We start from the raw sequence: 22,322 nt of genomic DNA, 5'->3' as shown, positions 1-22,322 counted from the left end.
CTTTACATACAGAGAGCACTGACTGGACTAAGAGGGTTATTAAAATATAAATAAGAAGAGCTCATGAAGTTGGGAAAAAGACTTAGGAGAGAGTTAGAACAGTTATAGGAAAGAGGTTGAGTGTGGGTGTGATGAAAACATTTTGCATATAGAGGTGAAATTCTAAAAGGATAAATAAAAATACTGTATTTAAAAATAAGCTGTATATTCTTGATGTTTTAAATTAAAATAGTGTCTATCTAAGAGAATTACAATACTAAATGAACAGGAAAAAAGTTAGCTTCAAGACAATTGATCTATATCTTATAATTACTTTTAGCAACAGGTTAGTGTGTATTTTGGTTTAACAGAAGCGGATTGCTAAATCTTAGATGTTTATGTTTCCAGGTTCACACTGCTCTCTTTCACTTTTCATGTTTCTGTTTTTAATCCTGTGAAAAACCCAACATGATTCAGTTGTATGGTTCCTGCCGTGGCAATGTCTCTTCTGTTCATTATAAATTAAGTAACTCACCAGAGTTGTTGCTTTATAAAACACATATTTGAATCCAGTGACATACGTGCCAAACATACATCAAATTGACGTTCAGTATTGACACTCACAGTGACTGTAATAGCATCCACTCTTCCACAGATCACCAATTTACAATCCCTTGCTAAGATGAATCTATGGCTACTGCTTATAGAAGACCTTGTCATGCAGTGACATGGGTGATTCTGATCCAGATAGAATTTACCAGTTGTTTCTTCTCTTTTGGTCACCTAGGATTCTGAAATGGGTAGATCATAAGCATATATTGTGTGACTTAGATTTCATAAAACCATTAGGTTTCTTCTAAGACGCTTGCAAATTGGCTGCTTGGTGATGCGTTCCAAGTTCCACTCCCAAACAGAGTTAGGATAGAGTCATCGCTGTATTTAAAGAGGTCATCAGATTTTTTTTTAAATCATCCATAGGTATTACATTTATTCCTATGGATTCAGAGTCCATGGGGGCAATTACAGAAGTAGGCCCTCTGTATTGCTAATGATTCATATTTCCTTCTTTCCCACCACTAATATATTGGCTGTTTGCCTGGGCTATCATCTGGTATGTGTGAGATGAATGCAAAGTAATTTTAAATCATAGTCTAAGATAAACATTATTAAGACGATAAATATGCTGGGGGTGGGTGGAGGTGGAAATTACAGAGAAAACCAAAAACAAAAGAAAGATGAAATGTCCCAAGATATCCTGGGTGTTCTGAAAAGTTCTGATTCATTTAAATTAGCCATAGCCAATATGCCAAGTGTCTCTATTTCCTGTGCTAAACCCCGCAGCCTCCTACATGCTAGTCAAGTTTGCTACCACTCAGCGGCACTCCCAGATTTATATGCCAAGTATCAAATAGGCCTTTCAGAGATGTTGTTTTAGATAACATATGAACAAGGAAAATGACTAAGATACACAATGGCCTAGTGAAATAGGTGTCAAAGGAGTAATAGGCCAGGGAAGGTGTCGAGACAGTGTCTAGAATCATTGTGAAGACTTCATTGAGAGGGTATATTTTAGTGAATGAAGGGGGAAAAGGGTGAAATATGAGGCCACCTGACAGGATAGGAAACATCAAATGCAACGCCTTCAGGAGCAAATGCCTGGTGCTTGCTGGACCAGTGGGCAAGAATTCAGGCAGGGAAATGGTGGCATTGATGATAAGATAATGTTGACTTAGAAAGGGACAACCACGTTTCTCATTTAACCTGTGATAGTGTAGGCCAATCCTGTGTCACCTGGTTTGGATAATAAATCATCTGATAGCCACCTAGCTAGTATGTAATCCTTTGGGTTTTTGATTTTGTTTTTGGAGATATGAAGGGCCATGGATGAGGACTGACAAGGAGAGGGGTGAGAAACTTGACCAATTTTCATCAGAGTTACCCTTCGGTGTTAGCAATGGAGGACAGTCATTCTCGATCGTGCCGAGCAGCCAGGTTTGAATGTCTTCACTGGGCTCTCTGTAGCTGCTAGCACTGAGCATGGAAGCGTCTGTTCTCTTAGCCTGCTGTCTGCTGTCCTTGAACTTTCAGGAAGATGCTTCTCTTCATTCACATCCAAGGTCAAAAGAAGAGCCTTGCTGCCTCTTCTCTTTTGAGCTTCCTGCTCGATGCTACCACTCAATGCCTTCTTCCTCCTGTGAGAAATAGATATGAAACATCACTTTTTCTGTTTCTCCCCTGAATTAGCACATTTTGCCCATGCCAACCATTCTATTGAACTTCTGTATTTACACTTTGGTTCCTACAACAGCCTCAGAATAATGGATTCCACATGTTCTGTACGTGCTTATTAACTCATGAATATTGTGATATAAGTTAATAAGTTAGAATGGAGTCTCAGTACAGATGTGAATATGAATTTTATGCCTGCTTAAATAGGGCCATATGTATTCATGGGAATTAAATGGATTCCTACAGATCTAAATATACCCATGCAGAAAAAAAATTCTTCAGATTTGCCTGTATTTTATTTCCACTTGAATTTTATTTCATCTTTGTAAAATTAACCTTAGTTCTTGATCATTGCTTTCCTTGGTTGAAATGAATAACTGAGACAAAGAATATAGAGTTTTGATTATATATTGTTATCTAGCCAACTACAATGAACTATGCAACAAAAGACTAGAGACTAATATATATAGCATAAATATAAACAATATACATTTTATTACATATAAATAAATATAAATAGTATATAGTCATGTATTTATGTATATGTTAAAAATATAAACACATGTATATAAATATATGTACATGCAGTATATCATCTTATATGACTAGATACTGTTTTAAAAATGTGTGTTTATAATATATGTTTATATGTAAGAGGAATATTATAAATGTGTAATAGTTCAAATGGTTGTATATCCATGATGAAGCACCCAGATAATGAATTTAAAATTTATATTCTCTGTCTTGGCCCCTAAACTTTAGCACTGTTAGCATTCAGAAGAAGGTGTTGGTTCTAAGGATAAATGGCAAAAATCAAACCCTTGGGGTCTCTGTAAGAAATGAAAACATGGCTTGGGATGGCTCAGCAGTTAAGAGCCCAGGCTGCTCCTCCAGAGGACTTGGGTTCCATTCCAGCACTCACATGGCAGCTCACAACTGTCTGTAACTCCAGTTCAAGGGGACCTGACAAAAACATCAGTGTACATAAAATAAAAATAATCAAGTTTTTAAAAAGAGAGAAAACGAGATGAAAACACACTCTAGTGTTTTATAATGTATGCTGTAAGCTAAGGCAGTCTATTGGATCACTGTCTGTTATTTACATAAGCTTGTGGGTTTTTGTGTCATGATTTTCTTTCTGCCTTCAAGCATCAGTGCCTTGTTCCAGGTCCTATATTCCACATGGTAAACAAAAGTTAGTGGGATAGTTTAGGGACTCTGCTTACAACATAGGGAAAGGTCTATGATTCTCTATGTGGGCTATGTGGAGCTCTTACCTGTTTCTTGTTGACTGTGGGAGAGAGGAGGCAAAGTAGTGATTGGTGTCCCTGCTTGGAGAAGCAAGAAGTACCACAGAGGATTGTGACAATACAGGTGGGGAAAGAGAAAAGAGGGTGGGAAAGAGTTGTTTAAAGATATTCAACACACCTCACTCCCCTCTACACAAAGTGGCCTCTCAGAGCTCACACAAGCAGTAAAAAGAGAAGGGGCATCTGCCCTGAGTATGATCATCCAAAGACAGGACTAAAATTAAAAAACAAAAAGCACTCAGCTTGATTTCAGGGGCCTAGTCTAGATTGCTATTTTTTTATTTCATTTTTATAACAAACAACAACAAAACCTCCTGCCCCTTTACTTTAAATGACGCTTCTTTCAAATCCTGGAATGCTATGCATCAAATCCAAAATTCCTATGTGCAGACAATGGTGTTATTGCTGTCAGCCAATTCATACTTGAACTCTGTTCATGGGGAGAGATCCAGACGAGGGTGCCGGTGATCGATCGGATTCCTCATTTGAGCTTTCAAATCCATCATAAAAGTCACTTCTCTATTTAGTTATTTGAACTCTTGGTAGGATGTAGTGAAATGAACAATCCAAAATAGTGGATAATCCAAAAATGTCATTTATATTTGGCTTTGGAATACACTACCAGATGTTACTCTAGCAGATTTCCCTCCCTAATTAGGCCTCACTTAAAGTAGAAGTTAATTTCGTCTTCATTAGCTGTTTCCAAATCAGCAGGATAGGGCAAGAAAGAGGCCCAGGGCATGCTGGGTACTTGGGGGAAGCTGGCCCAGAGTGGAAAGTCACTGGTAGATTGTGCACCTAGAAGGCAATTCAACTGTGGGTAATCAAGACGATGGGCATGTACCCTGGAAATGTTTCTGAAAACCATCTTGAAGCATTCTCAAGATGCATTGACACTTTTTATCCTGTTAATCATAAATTCAGAAGGAGAAAAAGGTTTCCTATAACAGGAACGAGGCAGAAAACCTGAAAATTTTGCACAGGAGAACTAGAGACACCGTAAGGTTAAGTGACCTCTCACACAGATTGATCTCTGAGTCAACAGTTCCTAAGAAACTGAAATTGATTAATGAGTGATAAGAAGACCCCCCCCCCCCCGTTTCCTTCCTATTGATGATTTGAATAATGAGGAAGCTAGAATTCTCGTGGCCTAATTCACATTAAGAGAGCTAAGATAATGAAGCTGTGATTAAATGACTATTAAACTATTTTTATCAAACAGAGATCAAGCGAGTGTGAGAATCTGGGGATGCAGAGTGTAATTGCAATTCTACAAGATGCAGAAAAAATTACTATCATAAGCAGAGCATGGTCCTTCCATAATAGGCAGCATTTAGAAAACTTTGGGATGCCACATGCAGTTTTCCTTTGTGTTTCTCCCTCCAGGTGTCCATTAGCGACTGAGTCCTTCATCTTCTTGTTGATTGGGTGGATTTATTCGCTCACTAGGGCATGTGGCTGGTTGAGGTGAATGCACCCTGTGCCCAGCCACATGTCTTCTTTATAAGTTGGAAGGTCCTTTTGCTCCTGTGCACAAAGCCAGACATCCCAGGTCAGGCCTGGAGTCTGGGATTTTAAATCTTCAGGTGATCAGGAGGACACAGAGGACCATGGTCTGCCTTCTTCAGCGGTGCCCTTTGGGATTATGTCAAACTCAGTGCACAAGTCATTTCAGGACACTGAAGTCTCAAAGAGTGGCGATGAGCCTTTGAATCTTGTTGACTGTTCAAAACCATTATTTATTCATGATGAGGCATGGCGTAGGAATTGTTGCAGATCTAGATTTTGGCTTGTCAGTGTAAAAGCCAAGCGTATCATCTGTCCCTGGAAATTCCTTACACCTGGAGTGAGGTTTTGTTGCTGTGCCTCTTTCTTCCTGGAGAGCCCTTGGAGAGTACAGTTTTACAGACACACGGTCCTTTATTTAGGTCAGAAGAATAGGAACAGAATTGTACCCGTGTAAGGAGAAGCCAAGGTTGAAAGGCCCCCACAGGAAATGCCCTTGGTAGCTGCAGAGCAACTATGGAGCTGCCTGTTGACCTGGGCTTTCCTGTCTCTTCTGCTGCAAGGAATCCAATGGAGCTCGTGCTCTCCACACAGCTGGTGGCCATCTGCCCCTTCATTCCCTACATTCCATTGTTTTAGATCAGTGCTTCCCAACCTCCATAATGCTGCAACCATTTAATACAGCTCCTTGTGTTGTGGTAAACATCCCCGAGGCATAAAATTCTTTCCTTGCTACTATGCAACTGTAATTTTGCTACTGTTTGGAATCATAATGTAAAATCTGATATGCAGCATATCCAAATGGGTCTTGCCTCACAGGTTGAGATCTGCTTTTTAGATGGAGACAAGAAGTACTCCATTAAAAAAAAAATTGTAATTTCAAGGGACTAGAAAGCAGCACAAAGGCCAAGGCCTATAAAAAGTGTCACACATGCAGTGTCACCTGGCTCACTCATACACTTCCATTCCCTGTCACTTGTGAACAGGTCTGTGTTCATAGGGCACTGTGCTTCATCTGCGGAGACTTTGATTTAGTTGCTTGGTAAATTGGGACCAGAGCAATCATGGAAAGTGACACTAATTGTTTAACAGAGTCCTCTTTGTCGCTTCCATTGCCTTCTCTGCAACGATGACTATTGAAAGTCACAAAAAAAGTAATTGAAATTGCCACAATGAGAGACAGCATCCACTCAACTTTACATGTAGGCATATTTTTTGATCTTTGACACAGAGGATCTCATAATTAAGGAAAAAAAAAGTTTGAAGTTATAGCACTTATTCCTCCAAATTTCAGGATGAACATTACCAAAATAAATGGTTTTGAAGGATACAGGCATAATAAACATACCTAATACTCATTTTTGATTGACACAGTATAAAAATGGCTGCTCTAAGTGGTATGCACTGGTTGAGTAGTAGCCCTCACACCCAAGCATCTCAGCCCTATATACCTATTTACTGTGACAATCTCCCTTTCACAAGCCCGCCCCTCCCATTGTGCTTTCAGGAAAGAGGAGAATGAAAATAGTTGGCTTAATCAGATCTTGTAAATTAATTACGGCATTATCAAGCGCCACAATTTCCGCGACTGTGTGGTATACATTCACTCATGCTTATTAAAGGAATTGGTGAAAACTAGTTAATTTAAGTGTTCTTTGTCATTTTGACTTGATTGGAGTTATCAGAGTTTGTTTACACAAGGGATAGAGCCGAGGCGATGTTGTATTCTGTGATTGAAAACAAACAGCAGCTCCCAGTCTCACTGGAAAGCCAAGCACAAAATTTAAATCAGGGCAAACAAAATCACTCAGTTGTTGGTAAACACTCTTAACAAATTTTCTTGAGTTCTTTTTTGACTTCAGTGAGCTGAACCCTTTTGAAAAGGGTTAGGTATTCATGAAAAAATGTTCAGTTTAATTAAAGTGCATCTGTAACCTGGTAAGAATATGTATTTGAGATGTCATTTATTATTTTATTAGAAAACACAGTTAGTTACTTTTAGTAATGCAAATCTCATTATTTTGATACAATTTATGGTAGTATATTTTATTTAAATATAATTTTACTGAGAGAAGTTTTATGCCTTGCATTTTCTTTTGTTTCTTTGGCGTGTAGTGGTAGTTAGAATTGTGGGATACTAAAAATGAACTCATTAAAATTTTTGGATACTAGATTATTATATAAAGCAGAAAAAGAAAAGTATTTCACTGTTTTTAATATTGAGAGTATATGGGGAGAAACAGAAAAACTGGGGAAACTGAGAGTTTTATTTTATTTATTTATTTATTTATTTATTTATTTATTTATTTATTTATTGTTGCTGTTGTAGAGTTCAGATTTTGATGGAGATTTAGTTGATGGCAGTAAATGTGCCATTTGAAAAGGACTGTGAACCTCTGGTTGGCTTTCTTGTCTTCATTAGAATTTGAGATTCAATCCATTTGTCACACTGCAATGTGCCCAAAGTACATGACTATAGTCTCAAATCAGGGGGCAGTAGGGAAATGCCACATGCAAATGTAAAACAGCTCTATTAGCATCCACAAGAAGAAAATGGCTCTTCTTGGCCTCTTGAATTCAAAAGAAAACAAAGTCTATAGTTTGACTCCCAGATAGAGAGCGATCAGTAATGAGGAAAAACATTTTTTTTTCCATGTGAAAATAGAATGTCTATGTGATAAGGCCCTGCCTAATTTCTCTAGTAATACAATTTGATTTTCTGATTAGCTGTCTTTTTCTGATTCTTGTAATTTTGTCAGGTCAATTAACTGGAGTTCAGTGCTAGTGAGAAAGGAAGTGTGAGCATTGCCAGTTTCGTTAGATGTCAGCAACTGAGGTGCGTTTTGTAATACAATTGTGTGGGATAATTTAGCCATATTGTTCATGTCATAGCTTACAGAACTTGACAAAAAATAGAGACAGGTCAAATTGGACAAACAATGTAGAATTCCAAAAGAAAGTAAAGAAGTGATGTACACAGTCTCTCTGGGTGCCAATAGATGCCGTCAGTGAATAATTCTAACCAAACAATGACCATCTATTCCATGTGCCAAGCACTGGAGCTGATTGATTACATACGTAGGCAAGATCACATTGTCATATTAACATACAGACATTCCAGGTTTTGTACAGAGACCCCAAACTTGTGTCATCTGTTATATAATGTATTCATAGACTGTTTTCGTTTCCAGGAGAGGGAAGGATTCACTCTCATTTTTCTATCGTTAGTCCTCAAATACTGTCCTCAATACTGTCTGTGGATGGCACGATTGGGGATTAGCTTTGTGTTAGGGTGAGTGAGACTGAGCTCAGGCAGAAGGACAGCCCCTATTAAAAAATCATATCATACTGGAGTTATACCTCTGGCACACAAGATGAGTCTGGCCAAGACACATTGCAAAAGAAGGTTCCTTCTTAGCAACTGACTTCAAAATAAAGAGCCTGGGTATCTTAGAGCACAGATCTGAAGAGCTAAAGAAGTTAAGAGAAAGGGCAATTTTGCTATGAAAGATCCCAAGTTTGGGTTTTTGGAGTCAAGAGAGCCATTATATGGTAGAAGCATCCAGTAGGTGGAGATTTATGACTTAAGTTGGGAGAGATGTCAGGGAGAGAAATAGATGATTTGGGACTGTGCAGTGGGGAGGTTATAATTGAAATCACAAAAGTGTGCGGATTCCCTTAGTTCAAGTTTCTGATGGTGCTTAAGTGGACAGTTATCTAAATATTTGGGGTGGCATACTGTGTGAGAGGTCTCAGAATGAACTGTGTATGAAGATAAGACGATGCTTGAAATTCTCTCAAGGCCTGAGACTTCCTAAGTCAGAGGTAGAAGACATAAAGATGTGAGAATGACTATGGATGCAGCAGTATTAAGGACTGACCTAGCAGGTTGCCAAAACAGACAGCTCTAAAATCAGTAGATGTGTTTGGCAATCATATGACTCAAACTAAAAGTGAGTTAGGAGTTTGAGGAAGACACAATCTTTGTTGTGGGCACTGAAGGTTTCTCATACAGTTTGCTCATTTGCCCAGATAGGTTTAGCCTATGCTCATTAACCATGATGCCAACTTCTTCATGTCAGCACACTCATGTCTTCTTCTTTTTTTTCTTTTTTGTTTTTTGTTTTGTTTTTTTCTGCTTCTGCAGAAGATAGATGAAGAGAATGAAGCAAACCTGTTAGCGGTCCTCACTGAGACACTGGACAGTCTCCCTGTGGATGAAGATGGATTGCCCTCATTTGATGCACTGACAGATGGAGACGTGACCACCGACAACGAGGCCAGTCCTTCCTCCATGCCTGACGGCACCCCTCCACCTCAGGAGGCAGAAGAGCCGTCTCTAGTAAGAGCCCTTCCTACTGTTGAGCAGTGGTCAGAGTTGCTTCTGGCTGCGTAATGCATCACTATTGCCCTGCAACAATCAGCTTTGGGTTTTTAATTCAGACCAAAGTGAAAAGGAATCCATAAGCCAGCCTTGATGTGCCAGTTCTGTGCTTCTCTATTAAATGGGTTACTGTTATGTTTCTTACATGGTATAATGGAAGTTATTTATAAAAACTATCTTTTTACTATTCTTATGTATGTGATTGTGTGCCAGAATTATTACAGTTCATGGTAAAAGCTTAGACTAGAGCTCTGGAAAGAAAGGACTAAACATTCACTACAGGCGTACTTTTAGAATGTATTTTTATCTTGATTTCCTGTATATGTTTCTCCTTTCTCCACCCCAATCTCTTCCAACACTACAAGAGCAGGTAGGAGAGAAAGAAGGTTAGTAGGGAAAGGGGTCCTAGTTTTCCTTAGCTACGTCCTGGTGTTGGGGATGTTTGGCTCCTTGGGGCCCATCCCATCCTCATTTTAGGATATTCCCAACTTCTTCTCATCAAACTGTATCAACAGCAATCAGGAACAGCAGGGGGAACACTAGGATTCTTCTTTCTTGGAGCCCCCAGTCTCTATGAGTCTGGCATCTATTCCCACTGAGAAAGACCATCCCGCCCCCTTCACCGGGCAGTTCCTGCCTGGCAATGATCACACACCCTCTCACCAGGCAGTTATCAGCTGCAGACAAACTGACTGGAGCAGCCCCCATATCCTATACCTGGGACTAAAACAAAAACATTTTTACATGTCATGAACCAAAATTTCCATGACAATTCACCTGTGAGTTTTAAAATCTTATCATATCAAAATGATTGAAATTTTCTGAATTCAAGATTAAAGATGGGTATGCCATTGAAATTTTGATTTTTAAAAATTTATTTATTTTTATGCATTTTAAGTTAAAATAGAATTTTATCTCTTCCCTTTTTTTCTGTTATTCCTCCAGCCTCTCTTAGGCACCTCCCTCTTAAGCTTTCCACGTTCACCACTCTCAAGTTAATAGTCTATTTTTTCCATTATTATTGTTACATGCATATATATATATATATATATATATATATATATATATATATATATATATATATATATAAATGTATGTATAAATTTGTAACTACAATATGCCTACTCTGTTTTTATTGTGTATATGGTTTCAGCATATGCAGAACTTTTGGTGGTTGCATAGTGGGTTTTTTGTTTTTTGTTTTGGTATGGAGATGTTATGACTTAATAGGAAATCCAGTATTGTGAGATATTTACTTTTTTTCTTCCCACGTTTTTGCTGCTACAGATTGTATAATAATGTTTACCTGTCTTTGCATAGGATTTTAAAAATAGAATTGCAAAGTCAGGCATTATACTATTGTTTAAGACTTTAGATCAGCATTTCTTATGAAGATGGAAAAATAAGAGCTCTTTTGCAGCCCAAGTTACTGAAAGTTGTGGTAGGCAATGGAGAGTAAATTCGTTGGCCATGAGGACTGACGTTTCTTTTCAACAAAATGCTTGCCCAGTTCTGAGTGCAGTCTGCCTCCTCATCTATGATGGCCATTTATCATTTGCCATAAATCTCATGGAAGAGCAATGCTGTGTAAATTATGGAATGCTATTGTTCTAACATTTATAAAATACTCTGGCATGCTATTTGGAGGTTGATTCTCTCAGATCGTTAAGGCTGAAGGAACTCTACGTGAATACATGGAGATCTGCTTGCTTCCTCCTTGTAGTCTAAGATTCCTGCTCTTGAGGAGAATATTACACATATAAATTATTCCTCACTCACCATGCTTTCCCTGTGCCACTGGCTCTGTCGTCTAGCATCCTAGTTCCTTAACAAGGATTTACATTTGTACAGTTTGTTCAGATGGGAAGTGTTGTTGAGTCGAGGACATCAGGCATGTCAGAGCAGGGAGGCTCTGGAGAGTCATCCATCCAAAGGAAGAAACTGGGGGGGGGGCGGCAAAACAGTAAGTGCTGAAGTGGGGCACTAGAGAGCACACCTATGATCCAGTTGCTTTGGAGGCCGAGGGAGGAGGATGGCCAGTTGGAGTCTTGTCAGGGCTGAGTGAGAAGGCAAAAGGCAAAGACACAAACAAAGAAAACCAATAAATACTCAGCTTGTGTTATAACCCACACCTAGGCCTTTGAACAGCATTCTGTGTACAAATCCTTTCTTTCCTTTCTCCCTCCAGTGATAACCACTACTCTAATCCCCATATTTTTTAATTCATCGGTTTATATATTTAGTCATGAAACATGGTTCAGAAAGTGTTTTCATTGATTATCATGTAAGTTGCATGGGAATAGAGAGGTATAACCTGTGTCCTCGACAGCTTTGGTGGGCAAGGCAGCCTTCCTTACCAAAGGTGGTAGTGCTTTGGAAATCTTTTTAGGAATTGTTGCATCATTATTCTACATAAAAATCGTTTTAAAATTGTGCACAACAACGTCAAGATTCAAATAGAGGAAAAGGAAATATTTTCCTAGGTAGCACTGTGATGGTAAACTCTTTCCTTTTAAATAAAACCGTTTCCTTTGCCATTCTTTTTGCTAAAGTTAGATATATTCAAAATTCAGTTACTAATTTGGATCATAGATGTATAACTTTCTCCCCTTTCCCTTTTCCTGGTGTCTAGCTTAAGAAGCTCTTGCTGGCACCGGCCAACACTCAGCTCAGCTACAATGAATGCAGCGGTCTTAGCACTCAGAACCATGCAAACCACAATCACAGGATCAGAACCAACTCTGCAGTTGTTAAGGTTTGCATGCATGCAAACATTTTATTACGGGTAGGGGCGGTAGGGGCAGGGCTGCATGGAGGTGGGGGTGACATTGCATGAATCTGTGCAACAGACATAAAGTTTGTATGTAGTAATCTAGCCAGGATTCAGCAGCTGCCTCTAGAGTGGAAACAGTGGGTCTCCAAACACTGTACTGAGGGTGGGGGTTGAAAAACTAGGATGAATTCCCTTATGCACCATTTTTTCTGATGATCAGAACGTGTAATTCCTTTTCCACTCAGCTAATACATGCAGCAGTCTGCACTACACCACGATTTACTGGAAGGCTGGTAGCTGCGGTCAGTGGATGACTTTAAGATGCAGGATGGCTGTTTTGTCAGCTGTTTAACCTGAGAAAGATTGTTTCGGATTCACTGTGAAAGATCCGTCTCTGCCATTAATTGGAGAAAATGCTGGCAATGACATAATTCAGTTAGCGGGCTGTATTAAACAATGTTTGTCTTGCCATTCGCTGTGAGCGAAAGCAGAGCGTTAAGGGGTACTTAAGAGAGTTGTGAATACTGGGCCTCAGCAATCAGCGGTAAATTAAGGTTTAAAGCAGCGGTTTTTTTTTTTTTCTTTACTCACAGTAAAGGCGCTGTAGGGTCTTGTTAGTTACATGTTGCTGAGTAGGAACATCAGGATGTAGGAGAAATGAAATAAAAAGCTGCATAAATGGCATTTAGGAATTTTAAATGTAATTTTCTTTCTTGTTCTGCAAACAATTATTCACAGTTCATAGATCCAGTACACTTAGACTGAGCACTTCACCGAAAATCTCATCTCTTCAGAAACCTATATCCATTCTGATAAGGTTCACTTCACTAATTTTAGCTTTCTCTATGCCTTGTTTTTAAGACCGAGAATTCATGGGGCAATAAAGCAAAGAGCATTTGTCAACAGCAAAAGCCACAAAGACGTCCCTGCTCAGAGCTTCTCAAGTATCTGACCACAAACGATGACCCTCCTCACACCAAACCCACAGAGAACAGGAACAGCAGCAGAGACAAATGCGCTTCCAAAAAGAAGTCCCATACACAGTCGCAGTCGCAACATGCTCAAGGTAGGCCAGCCAGGCCAGGGACAGAGAGCAGCCAGCAGGGGCGCTGTATGCACCCATGAAGTGCGAGCACGTGGTCCCTGCCCTCTGCCTTATCTGTGTTTGTCCCGGGCAAGGGGCGGGGGGCGGGTGAGGGTCTTCCACGGACACAGATAGAATGTATCCTATTCAACTGCTTGGCAGTATGAAAAATAAGGCCCGGAAAGACACCTGCATGTTAGCTGGGTGGAGTGGGGCCTTGGGGGATTACAACACCTTTGAGGTTTATACAGGGCTGGATTTTGAGATCTTTGACTGTTACACGCAATTGCTCGGCAATTCTTTACGGGGCTCTTTGATTTTTCCCTTTCCAGTCATGGAAACAAAAGAGACGTTGGAGATCGCCTCTCTACCTTGAGAAGCAGTAAATAGCATTTATGTAGTCTTTCTGATTAAGTGCATTCTTGTTTTACTTTCTGAGACCACCTGCTACGCTCACCGATCTTACTTTGCACGGAGGAGTTTAGAGAGTCTCGATTTCCTCTGCCCTTTGTATTTGAAAAAAATATCACCTAGATTAAACAAAACATCTGGGTTGATCTTTATTAGTCCCACATGTAACCAGGAGGCTGATGCTTCCGAGGCAACTTCGTTGATTTGGGGAAAATCTCTCTTGGCAGAGATACAGTTTTCTCTCTCTCCCCTTCCCCTTCCAAATGTTGAATTCAGGAAGCAGAAAGAGAGTTTGCGGGAAGCAATTGTTGCTTTTAAACATGCCAGCTTCTGCTCCCTACTTGGAAACCTTTCATAGAAGCAGGCGTGTTCTGTAGTAACTAGAAACATCTTTGTGTTTTCTGGTTCTCCAAGTTACAGCTACTGGGTGGTGGTAGTCCCTGGCTGGTTTGAACCGTGAGCATTTCAAACAGGTTTGTTGTTGTTGTTGTTGCTGCTGCTGCTGCTGCTGCTGCTGATTTTAATAAGGCTGTCTTTCTTCAGATTTGTAATTCCTCTGCCTTCCTACCTTACAGAACTTTTAGGAATATCCCTTTAGTATTTTAAGTTGGCTCTCCATTAGTTTTATTGTTTCTCTGCTGGAGGTGTCACTTTGGGGAACTGAAGGTAACTAAATGGGCTGGATGCCCTTAGAGCTGCCTCTGCCAGGACTGGCCCCTAACCACAAGCTCTAGCATTGTTGTGTTGGTTTTGTTTTAGCAGAGGAATTGATGATGTTGGAGACCTAGGAAAAGGAGCCCACTGAACTTGTGATGTAGTCAGTGAAGAATCCACTGGGCTCCTCCTCACCAACTCCGGGTCAGACGTTCAGTTCCTTGAGCTCAGTCAAGAGTCTCAGGTTCTTTGAAATAGGGTATTCAGAAACCTGGTCAATTAGCATGTAGATCAAAGCTCCCCCCCCCCTCTTCCCTCTCTCTCTGTCTCTGTCTTTCCTTTCTCTCTTGTATCTTTTTGGATTTCGAGATTTTTTTAAAGTTCACTTACCATTTAATATTCCTGTAAACGTTTATAAACCATGGCATTGAACAATTAAACAGGTCCCTGGAAGATGGATTCCAGCTATATATAGAATTTTAAAAGTATAGATCTGTGCTAAGGGCTAAAAGGCTCATGCCAGAACAAAGCCAGCTGATTCAAAAGAAAAACAAATCTCATGGTTATTAGAAGCTTGGCCTGCTCTGAAGAACCAATAGGTGCTTACCCTCCAAGATTAGTTAAGTTGTTCAACATTGCTAAGTAGAAATCACACGAAGAGTCAGAGATCACTTTGCAGTGGACAGTAAGGTGACTTTCTTTCTGTGTTGGTGTGTTTCTGACTGGGCTTTTGGTCTTTTCTAGGTTACGTTGTGGTGTCATGCACTTTTTGGTTCCTAAGGATTAATTGCCTGGTTTATAGTGTGTGCTGGGTCTCATTCTTTCATTCACTCACATACTACTTAGTCAAAAGTAGCATTCACGTGAAGAGTAACGCGAGGGTCCTAGCAGCCTGTGAGCAGGCAGTCCTTGGAATAGTGCCAGTGAAACTGACTGTACATGAAGCCAGGGGTCCTCATGAGATACCGTGAGAGCCAACATCTACTCAGGGTTCCAGTCTGAGGGTGGCTGGAGGATGTCACTGTTTGCAGGCCTTTCCTTTCCTGCTTGCCTCTGCTGGCCCTGAGCCTGGCTGAGGCCAGGTTTCCCCCTGTTATTCTTCAGATTCCCTGTACCTTGCTATTTGAATTTTGGAGACATTTATATGAGCATTAGCCGTGACTTTTTTACCTCCTTGTTTCTGATATTCCATGTACACTTATTGTGCGATTTAGCTCACTGTTTCTTATTGGGTAGTATTTTCTATAGAACCTGTGTAAATTATCCTGGCTATTAGCGAAATACCATAAAAGTGAGTAAAATCTGTTCATAAATTCATTCTTTTTGAAAGGCTGATTAAATTAGGCATACTCAAAAATTAATGTACAATCAGCTCATCTCTCTGTATATATGTAAAAGCCAATTAATCAATGTACCTAATTTGTAGAAGACAGCATGAGCTTCATATTTCTGGATGCACATTGGATAGATGATATTCTTACTATTCAATTGTTTAAAAACTAAGCCCCAATCTACAAATTAAATATGTAAATACTATCTTTCACGTAAAGTACCTTATTCCAGACTAATTTGGATATAAATAATATTTTTACATTTCAAAAGACCTTAATTACTAGGGTTGATTAACTTACTTCAAAGTGTATTAAATTCAATTCCTTTTGATAATAGGAGGAAGGAAACATCATAGTGTCCAACTATGGCAAGAATCAGTGTTATGGCCATGTAGGCATCATCTAGCACCATTGTGCCTCAGAGTATTCAACCATAGAGTAAGAAACTAACCCAGAGACCCTTTTTGATTCAAGTATATGATCTTTATTACAAATGTAACTACGCTTTTACCTTCTGAAAGCAGTTAACCAAAAAAAAAAAAAAAAAAAAAAAAATGGACAAAAGCTTACATGCATACATCTCCATATATATACATAATATATTTCTTATCATCTCTTTTCTTCCCACTCAGAGTACAAGATTGACATGGACAAGCAGTTAACATAGAGAGCAGGAAGACTTTTACTCCTGCATTTCTTGTTGAGAAAAGACACCCAAGAAAGCAAGACTCTCACACTCAAGGAGGGAAAGGAGTAGTGAGCTTTAGAAAACTATCTATTCGTCTTTTAACTGACAAATGTGATGTCTTTAATTGTCTATCATATTTGGCAGGCAAAAACTCCATTTAAGCCTTCTGGGTCAATGTCCACACTTTATCATCATCGTTCAACTAATTTTCAGTGAATAGGATGGTTATTGCTTGAGCCTCAGTCATCTCACAGAAATTTCCTAATCTCAGGGCTAGATATGAAACCATACATTTTAGGAGTAAAATCAACTGAATATTCATTACGATCTGTCACCTTGTAGTTACTCTGCTGTTTCCTTGTCTAAACAAACTGTGTAGTGTTTCCAAATTAAAAACAGAAAGCAATATTTCTCTTTGACGGTATGATGCAAATTTTTGCGTCCTTAACGAGATGGTACATTTGTTGGAAAATTCTGTATTTGTATGTGTTTTCTAATGCTATTGTACTGATTCAAATGTTGTTTGGAGTTTGTTTTAGCATAATGGACTGTAGTCTGAATTTGAGCCAATGTTCAGAGGTTTCCTGAGTTTATTCTCCCGTTTGTCTGGTTGTTTCCAACTGGAGTATAGCAGAAAGTCAATCTGAAAAAGACTCAGTATTTTAATTCATTTCTTCTTCTTTCCTTTAGCCAAACCAACAACTTTATCTCTTCCTCTGACCCCAGAGTCACCAAAGTAAGTATTAAGAAACGCAGGCATTTTTCAGAAAGGGAAGGGGGTTCTAGCACATTTGGCTACAGCAACTCCATTTCAGTTTGTTTTTATAAATGTGCCATATCTTCCAGTGACCCCAAGGGTTCCCCATTTGAGAACAAGACTATTGAGCGAACCTTAAGTGTGGAACTCTCTGGAACTGCAGGTAAGCTTTTATTTCAGTTGGAACTTCTCTGTGTGAAATACGTGCTCGATGCTAGGCTATATTTTGGGTGAGATCACAGAAACAGAGGACACATGGAATTGAATAAGAAGTTACCTGCAAAGTGTCTTCAACTGCCTATTAAACCAAAACAACCAAAACCAAAACCAAAATCAAACCAACACCAAAAGAATCCTTGAATTGAAAACTTTTACAGAGGCAGCGTTTGTTTGCTCACAGTCTAGCCCAGTCCTTCTGATACGTGGTTTTGTTACGGCTTCTCAAAGAACATTACGTTAGGATAAGACACCCAAACATTAGAAAAAGGAGAACTGAACTTTTTTTTTTTACCAGATTCTTATTTTTTAAATTAACAATATTTTAAGAAATTCTTTGAGAATTTATTCAATGTGTTTTGAACTCGACATCTTTAATATCCTAACCAATGTATGTGGTAGACATCCAAATGGTTTCAGTCAAGTCTACACTGACATCATGAGGGTAGGGATAATTTTTTCAATTTTGGGATGAGAAGAGGAGTTAGTGATATTAAATAATATGTAAAATGATATCAAGATAGAAAACAATCCAGGCGATGCTTGGATTCAGATTTATTAATTACCAGTACTTCATGTATAGTATTTTCTCACTCTTTGTCATACTTAGCAGTATAATGCTATCATATATGTCTATCTATCTATCTATCTATCTATCTATCTATCTATCTATCTATCTATCTGTGTATCTATCATATACATCTACATATTTGTATATAAATATATATATAATATTTATTTATATACTATTTTTATCTTTCCAGCAAAGAGAAAAATTTAAATATGGCCTTTCAGCAAGCCAAGATATTCTTGCATATTTTCCAACAAGAGTCCTTGTCTCCATCATTTGAGACAATTTTTTTAACCAGGTTAGGTAAAGATTTTAATTAACTAATTTATTTATTTATTGACTTTGTATCCCAATCTTGAACTGCTCTATCTAGTCTTTGTATCACGGGAGACAAAGTAGCTAATGACAAATTCTTGGACTAACTAAAGAGTTCCAAGCAAACTTCTGAGTGTAAATGGTGCTTTAAGAGTGAGCCTTAGGGTGTCCAAATCAGAAAGTCCTTGGCTCTGGCCATTGCTGATAAGGATAAAGGAAGGCTACGTTAGACAAGATGCTTTCAACCAGAACTGTGGTGCCTACACACACCACGGTCATTGTTGCTAAGTTTAATTTCACACTTTGAGTTTACTAAATTACCTTCTTATCAAAGGTCTACTGCATGATTGCATGGTCTGGCCAAGCAGCAGAGTAGTTAATTTCATGGCCTATAAATAGTGTGTGTATGTAGATCACACACACACACACACACACACACACACACACATATACACACAGGTTTATATTCATTCATGCATGCATTCACTTGTAAGCATGTGCATAACTTTGCTTCTTTTCATAACATTTTATTTTAGTTTTTCGAATTATGTTTTTTTTGTGTATGAGTGTGGATCTTTGCACACAAGGTGTGCAGAAGAGAGCATTAGATCCATGTGGAGCTGGACTTATAGGTTGTTCTGAGCTGCCAGACTTGGGTGCTGGGAATGAATGTCAGGTGTTCTGGAGGAGACCTACATGTGTTCAACTGCTGAACCATCCTTCTAGCTAGCATCTTGATTTCTTAAATAAATTGTAACTTACGCAGATCAGTAGAAAGAACTTTTGCGTGCACGCATCTCTATGAGAGGCCTTCTTAGTTGACCAGCAAAGGCAAATAATTGGTGAGTTTGTATGAAAAGTTGATACACAGTTCTTTAGTTTACATTTGTTTCAAACCTGTAAACACCCATTCAAATATCACACTTTTGTTAGGTGACAGAGACAATGGTGTTGAGTGAGCTTCAGTGTTCTCACTGTGTCCACTCATCTTTCCTTGCACAGATCACACTAGCGATAGCATAAAGTTCTCCGCTTCTTACTTCATGTCTTTTGAGGGATGATGATCTGAGTGCATTTTTTTTTTCTGGATTTTTGTGATATTCCTCGTTCCTGCGCGCGCGCACACACATACACACACACACACACACACACACACACACACACACACACACCTAATTTGACAGTATCTGTTCTAAAACTTTACGTTAACTTTCTTTTAATAGAAACAAATTTTTGAGTTCATAGTCCATTCACTTATATAAAACATTGTCATCATAGTTAGTCCCAGTCACTGGGCGAACAGATATTAGCAGGCTTACAAAGATACATGACTAGACCCCTCAATAAATGTTCAGCTGAAAGTTATCTATTAGTTGGAGTGTCTAGACTTATGGAGTTAGTCTCTCTGTTTCTGCAAGGGGCAAGAGAGCTTCCCTAGTTATGCATAAAAGCCTGACTTTCCATTAAAGAAATATTTATTATGAGTATAAATAATGTCAGGTAACTAGAAATGACACAGATAGAAGCCAATTGAAAAATTCTCCATAGTTCTAAAAAAAAATTCATAGCATTGTTTTCAATAATTATATGCACGTGATTGTGACCATCATGTATGTCAGTGAATGCTTAAATCATTTTAAGCCTAAATTTTCACCTAACAAAAGCTGGGGTTTTTTGGTACCACCTCAAAGTTTATTATTAGGATATACCCGTAATATATAATGTTCATTTGAGTAGGTAAATATATTTTTTGTTCAAAAGCTTACTTTTACATGTTGAGGTTGTTTTATATTGTTCCTACTCAGGGTTTGAAATAGCACTATGGAAGAAATCTTTGTGCATACATTTTAAAATTTTATTTTATCAAAACAGATTTGTAATAGCTGTTAATGCCAAAAATAAGCATTTAATTATCTTAGGACATTCTGACACCTACATTGCTACATTGATTTGCAAAAGGATATTTCTATTTATAACTCTACTGGTGCCAAGGGGACATCCATGCCTCATTACTTCTAGGTTGATATTGGATGTCTTTATGCCAAGGTGTCTTCCCAATTTATAAATATGAACACATCACACAATGTGTACTCATTCCATTAGAGATATATTATGAACGCTTATTTTTATTTTCGTCTTTCATTTTTGTTTTAATTTTCTAGGTTTTTTACATTTTATTTATTTTTATTGGTGAATGTTTTGCTTGCATGTATGTCTGTGGATTCGATGCATGCAGTGCCAGTAGAGGCCAGAAGAGAGTGTTGGATCCCTGGGACTGGAGTTACAAGCAATTGTGAGCCACCATGTGGGGTGCTAGGAATAGTGCCTGGGTCCTCCGGGAGAATCTGTGCCCTTAACTACCAAGTCATCTCTCCAATACCTATTTATTTATTTTTGTAATATTTGGAAGGAATGGAAGTCCTTAGACTTACTAGGCTGTGGAACTATTAGTTTTAAATTACTTACAAGTTTGAGGCTTCAGTAGTTTACTCTATATGGAAAGGGAGGTGAAAACTAGTTTATGGATGTTCGACCTGCTCAACATTTTATTTAGAACACTGGTTTCTGTCAGGAATTTTATATTCATATTATTACACAAAATCCTTCATTCTTTGTATCATTGAAAGATTATTTGGTACAATGAAAACCAATTTACCAGGATAGGTTTTCTCTCTGCTCATTGTTGGCAGGGTGTGAGGGTCTTGATGAGAAGACAATCAGTATGTGGCTTAGCCAAAGTTCCATGTCTAGTACCGAGAACAGGGCCTGGCCGTGGGAGGTTCTCAAGTTTGAGGTATGGTCTAATAGCTTACTGAGAAAAGAATGTGCACTGATAAGTGGCAGAAAAAGAAAATATCTTATTATATGTAATGTTTTGGCACCTTTAAGAAAGATGAGCCTAAAGGGTACTTTTTGTTTGCTAAGCATGATGTCAGTAACTATGCAGGGAAGCTAAGTTGGAGCCAGATTGCATTATACAGTAGAGAGAACTGGGATGGAAAGACGCATGGAGGAGCTGAAAGACATGGAGGGTGAAGTTTCGGAGTTAGTGTAAAGGAGGAGATTGGGTAGGCAGAAGGATCTCACAGTGACATCGACATCCACTCTTCCTGGGTACGGACAGAATTCTGTGCAGTAAGTGATGCCCATAATATCCTCTCAGTGGATGTCAGTAGAGTACATTGCTTCATGGCAAACACTGTGCGTCAGGGACTGGAAAGGAGAAAAGGAGTCATCAAAGAACCCCTGTGACACGCCCTCCCAGTTCCAGGAAGTGTTCACGCAGAAGATTTAGAACTTTGCAGACTGTTAAAGGCTGAAAGGTGTGTCAAAGCAGTGCCATCACACCACTGACAAGTACAGGTGATCCACGGAAGAAGGCAGAAGGAAGTTGGGCTTTCGGTAGACTCAGCAGACTTGGCAAGTCTCGAGGAAGAAAAATATTTACACTGGAGTTTGAAACAGGGTAGAAGGAGAGAGGTAAAAAAGGGAAAGAGTCAAAGATGGTCAGATGGCTGTGCAAGTTTATCACTGAGTTGAAATCAGCAGGAAACCACACAGAAGGAACACACACTTCCTCCTCTTTACCTTTTGATTGCTAAGAGTGTGCTGTGCCCCTGGCCATCCATTGGTTTTAAGGCAATATTCAGAACTACTAAATGAGATACTTTTGTGCTCAAAGCAACAGAATATAAGTAGAACTATATTAACTTTTTTTTGTCCTACAAAAAAAGGCAAGTGCATAGAACTCACCTTGAGTTTAAACACTTTATAAGGAACAAAGATAAAAATAAAAGCACACTATTAGGATAGAAGAGGCAACCTGTGTTAGTGGAGTCACACAGAACCTGGCTTTAATGTTAGACAACCTCAAGTTCAACTCAGTGACTGTGTTCCTGCGAGTGTTCAATGAGACTGAACGTGACGGTCAGCACATTGTGTAGGCATTCAGTTTCTTTTCGCATCCACTGAGGCCAACTCACCTCGCTTCTCAAGCTCTCAAGTCTCACCTGTCTCTGTCATTGCTGGTCTCTCTGCGACATCCTTTTTAGCAAATCCACGTATCATGCTTTCTATTTCGTTTTGTGGCACACACTCCTACTCTGGCGAGCAC

The 22,322-nt window shown here is 39.0% G+C and overlaps 1 protein-coding gene across 1 annotated transcript in view; it reads left to right on the top strand.

Moving 5' to 3' along the window:
- Window positions 1–22,322, top strand: part of Ppargc1a (PPARG coactivator 1 alpha) — a 92,195-nt gene that overhangs the window by 45,576 nt on the left and 24,297 nt on the right. The window contains exons 3-7 of the mRNA XM_051165220.1: window positions 9,172–9,366; window positions 12,041–12,163; window positions 13,043–13,247; window positions 17,040–17,085; window positions 17,196–17,269. Of these exons, the coding sequence (XP_051021177.1) occupies window positions 9,172–9,366; window positions 12,041–12,163; window positions 13,043–13,247; window positions 17,040–17,085; window positions 17,196–17,269 (643 nt within the window). The remainder of the gene's footprint in view (window positions 1–9,171; window positions 9,367–12,040; window positions 12,164–13,042; window positions 13,248–17,039; window positions 17,086–17,195; window positions 17,270–22,322) is intronic.

This window comes from Acomys russatus, chromosome 22 (assembly GCF_903995435.1).
Source record: "Acomys russatus chromosome 22, mAcoRus1.1, whole genome shotgun sequence".
NCBI lineage: Eukaryota > Metazoa > Chordata > Mammalia > Rodentia > Muridae > Acomys > Acomys russatus.
The sequence above is the reverse complement of the archived record's forward strand: the minus strand, read 5'-3'. Positions and strand labels throughout refer to the sequence as shown.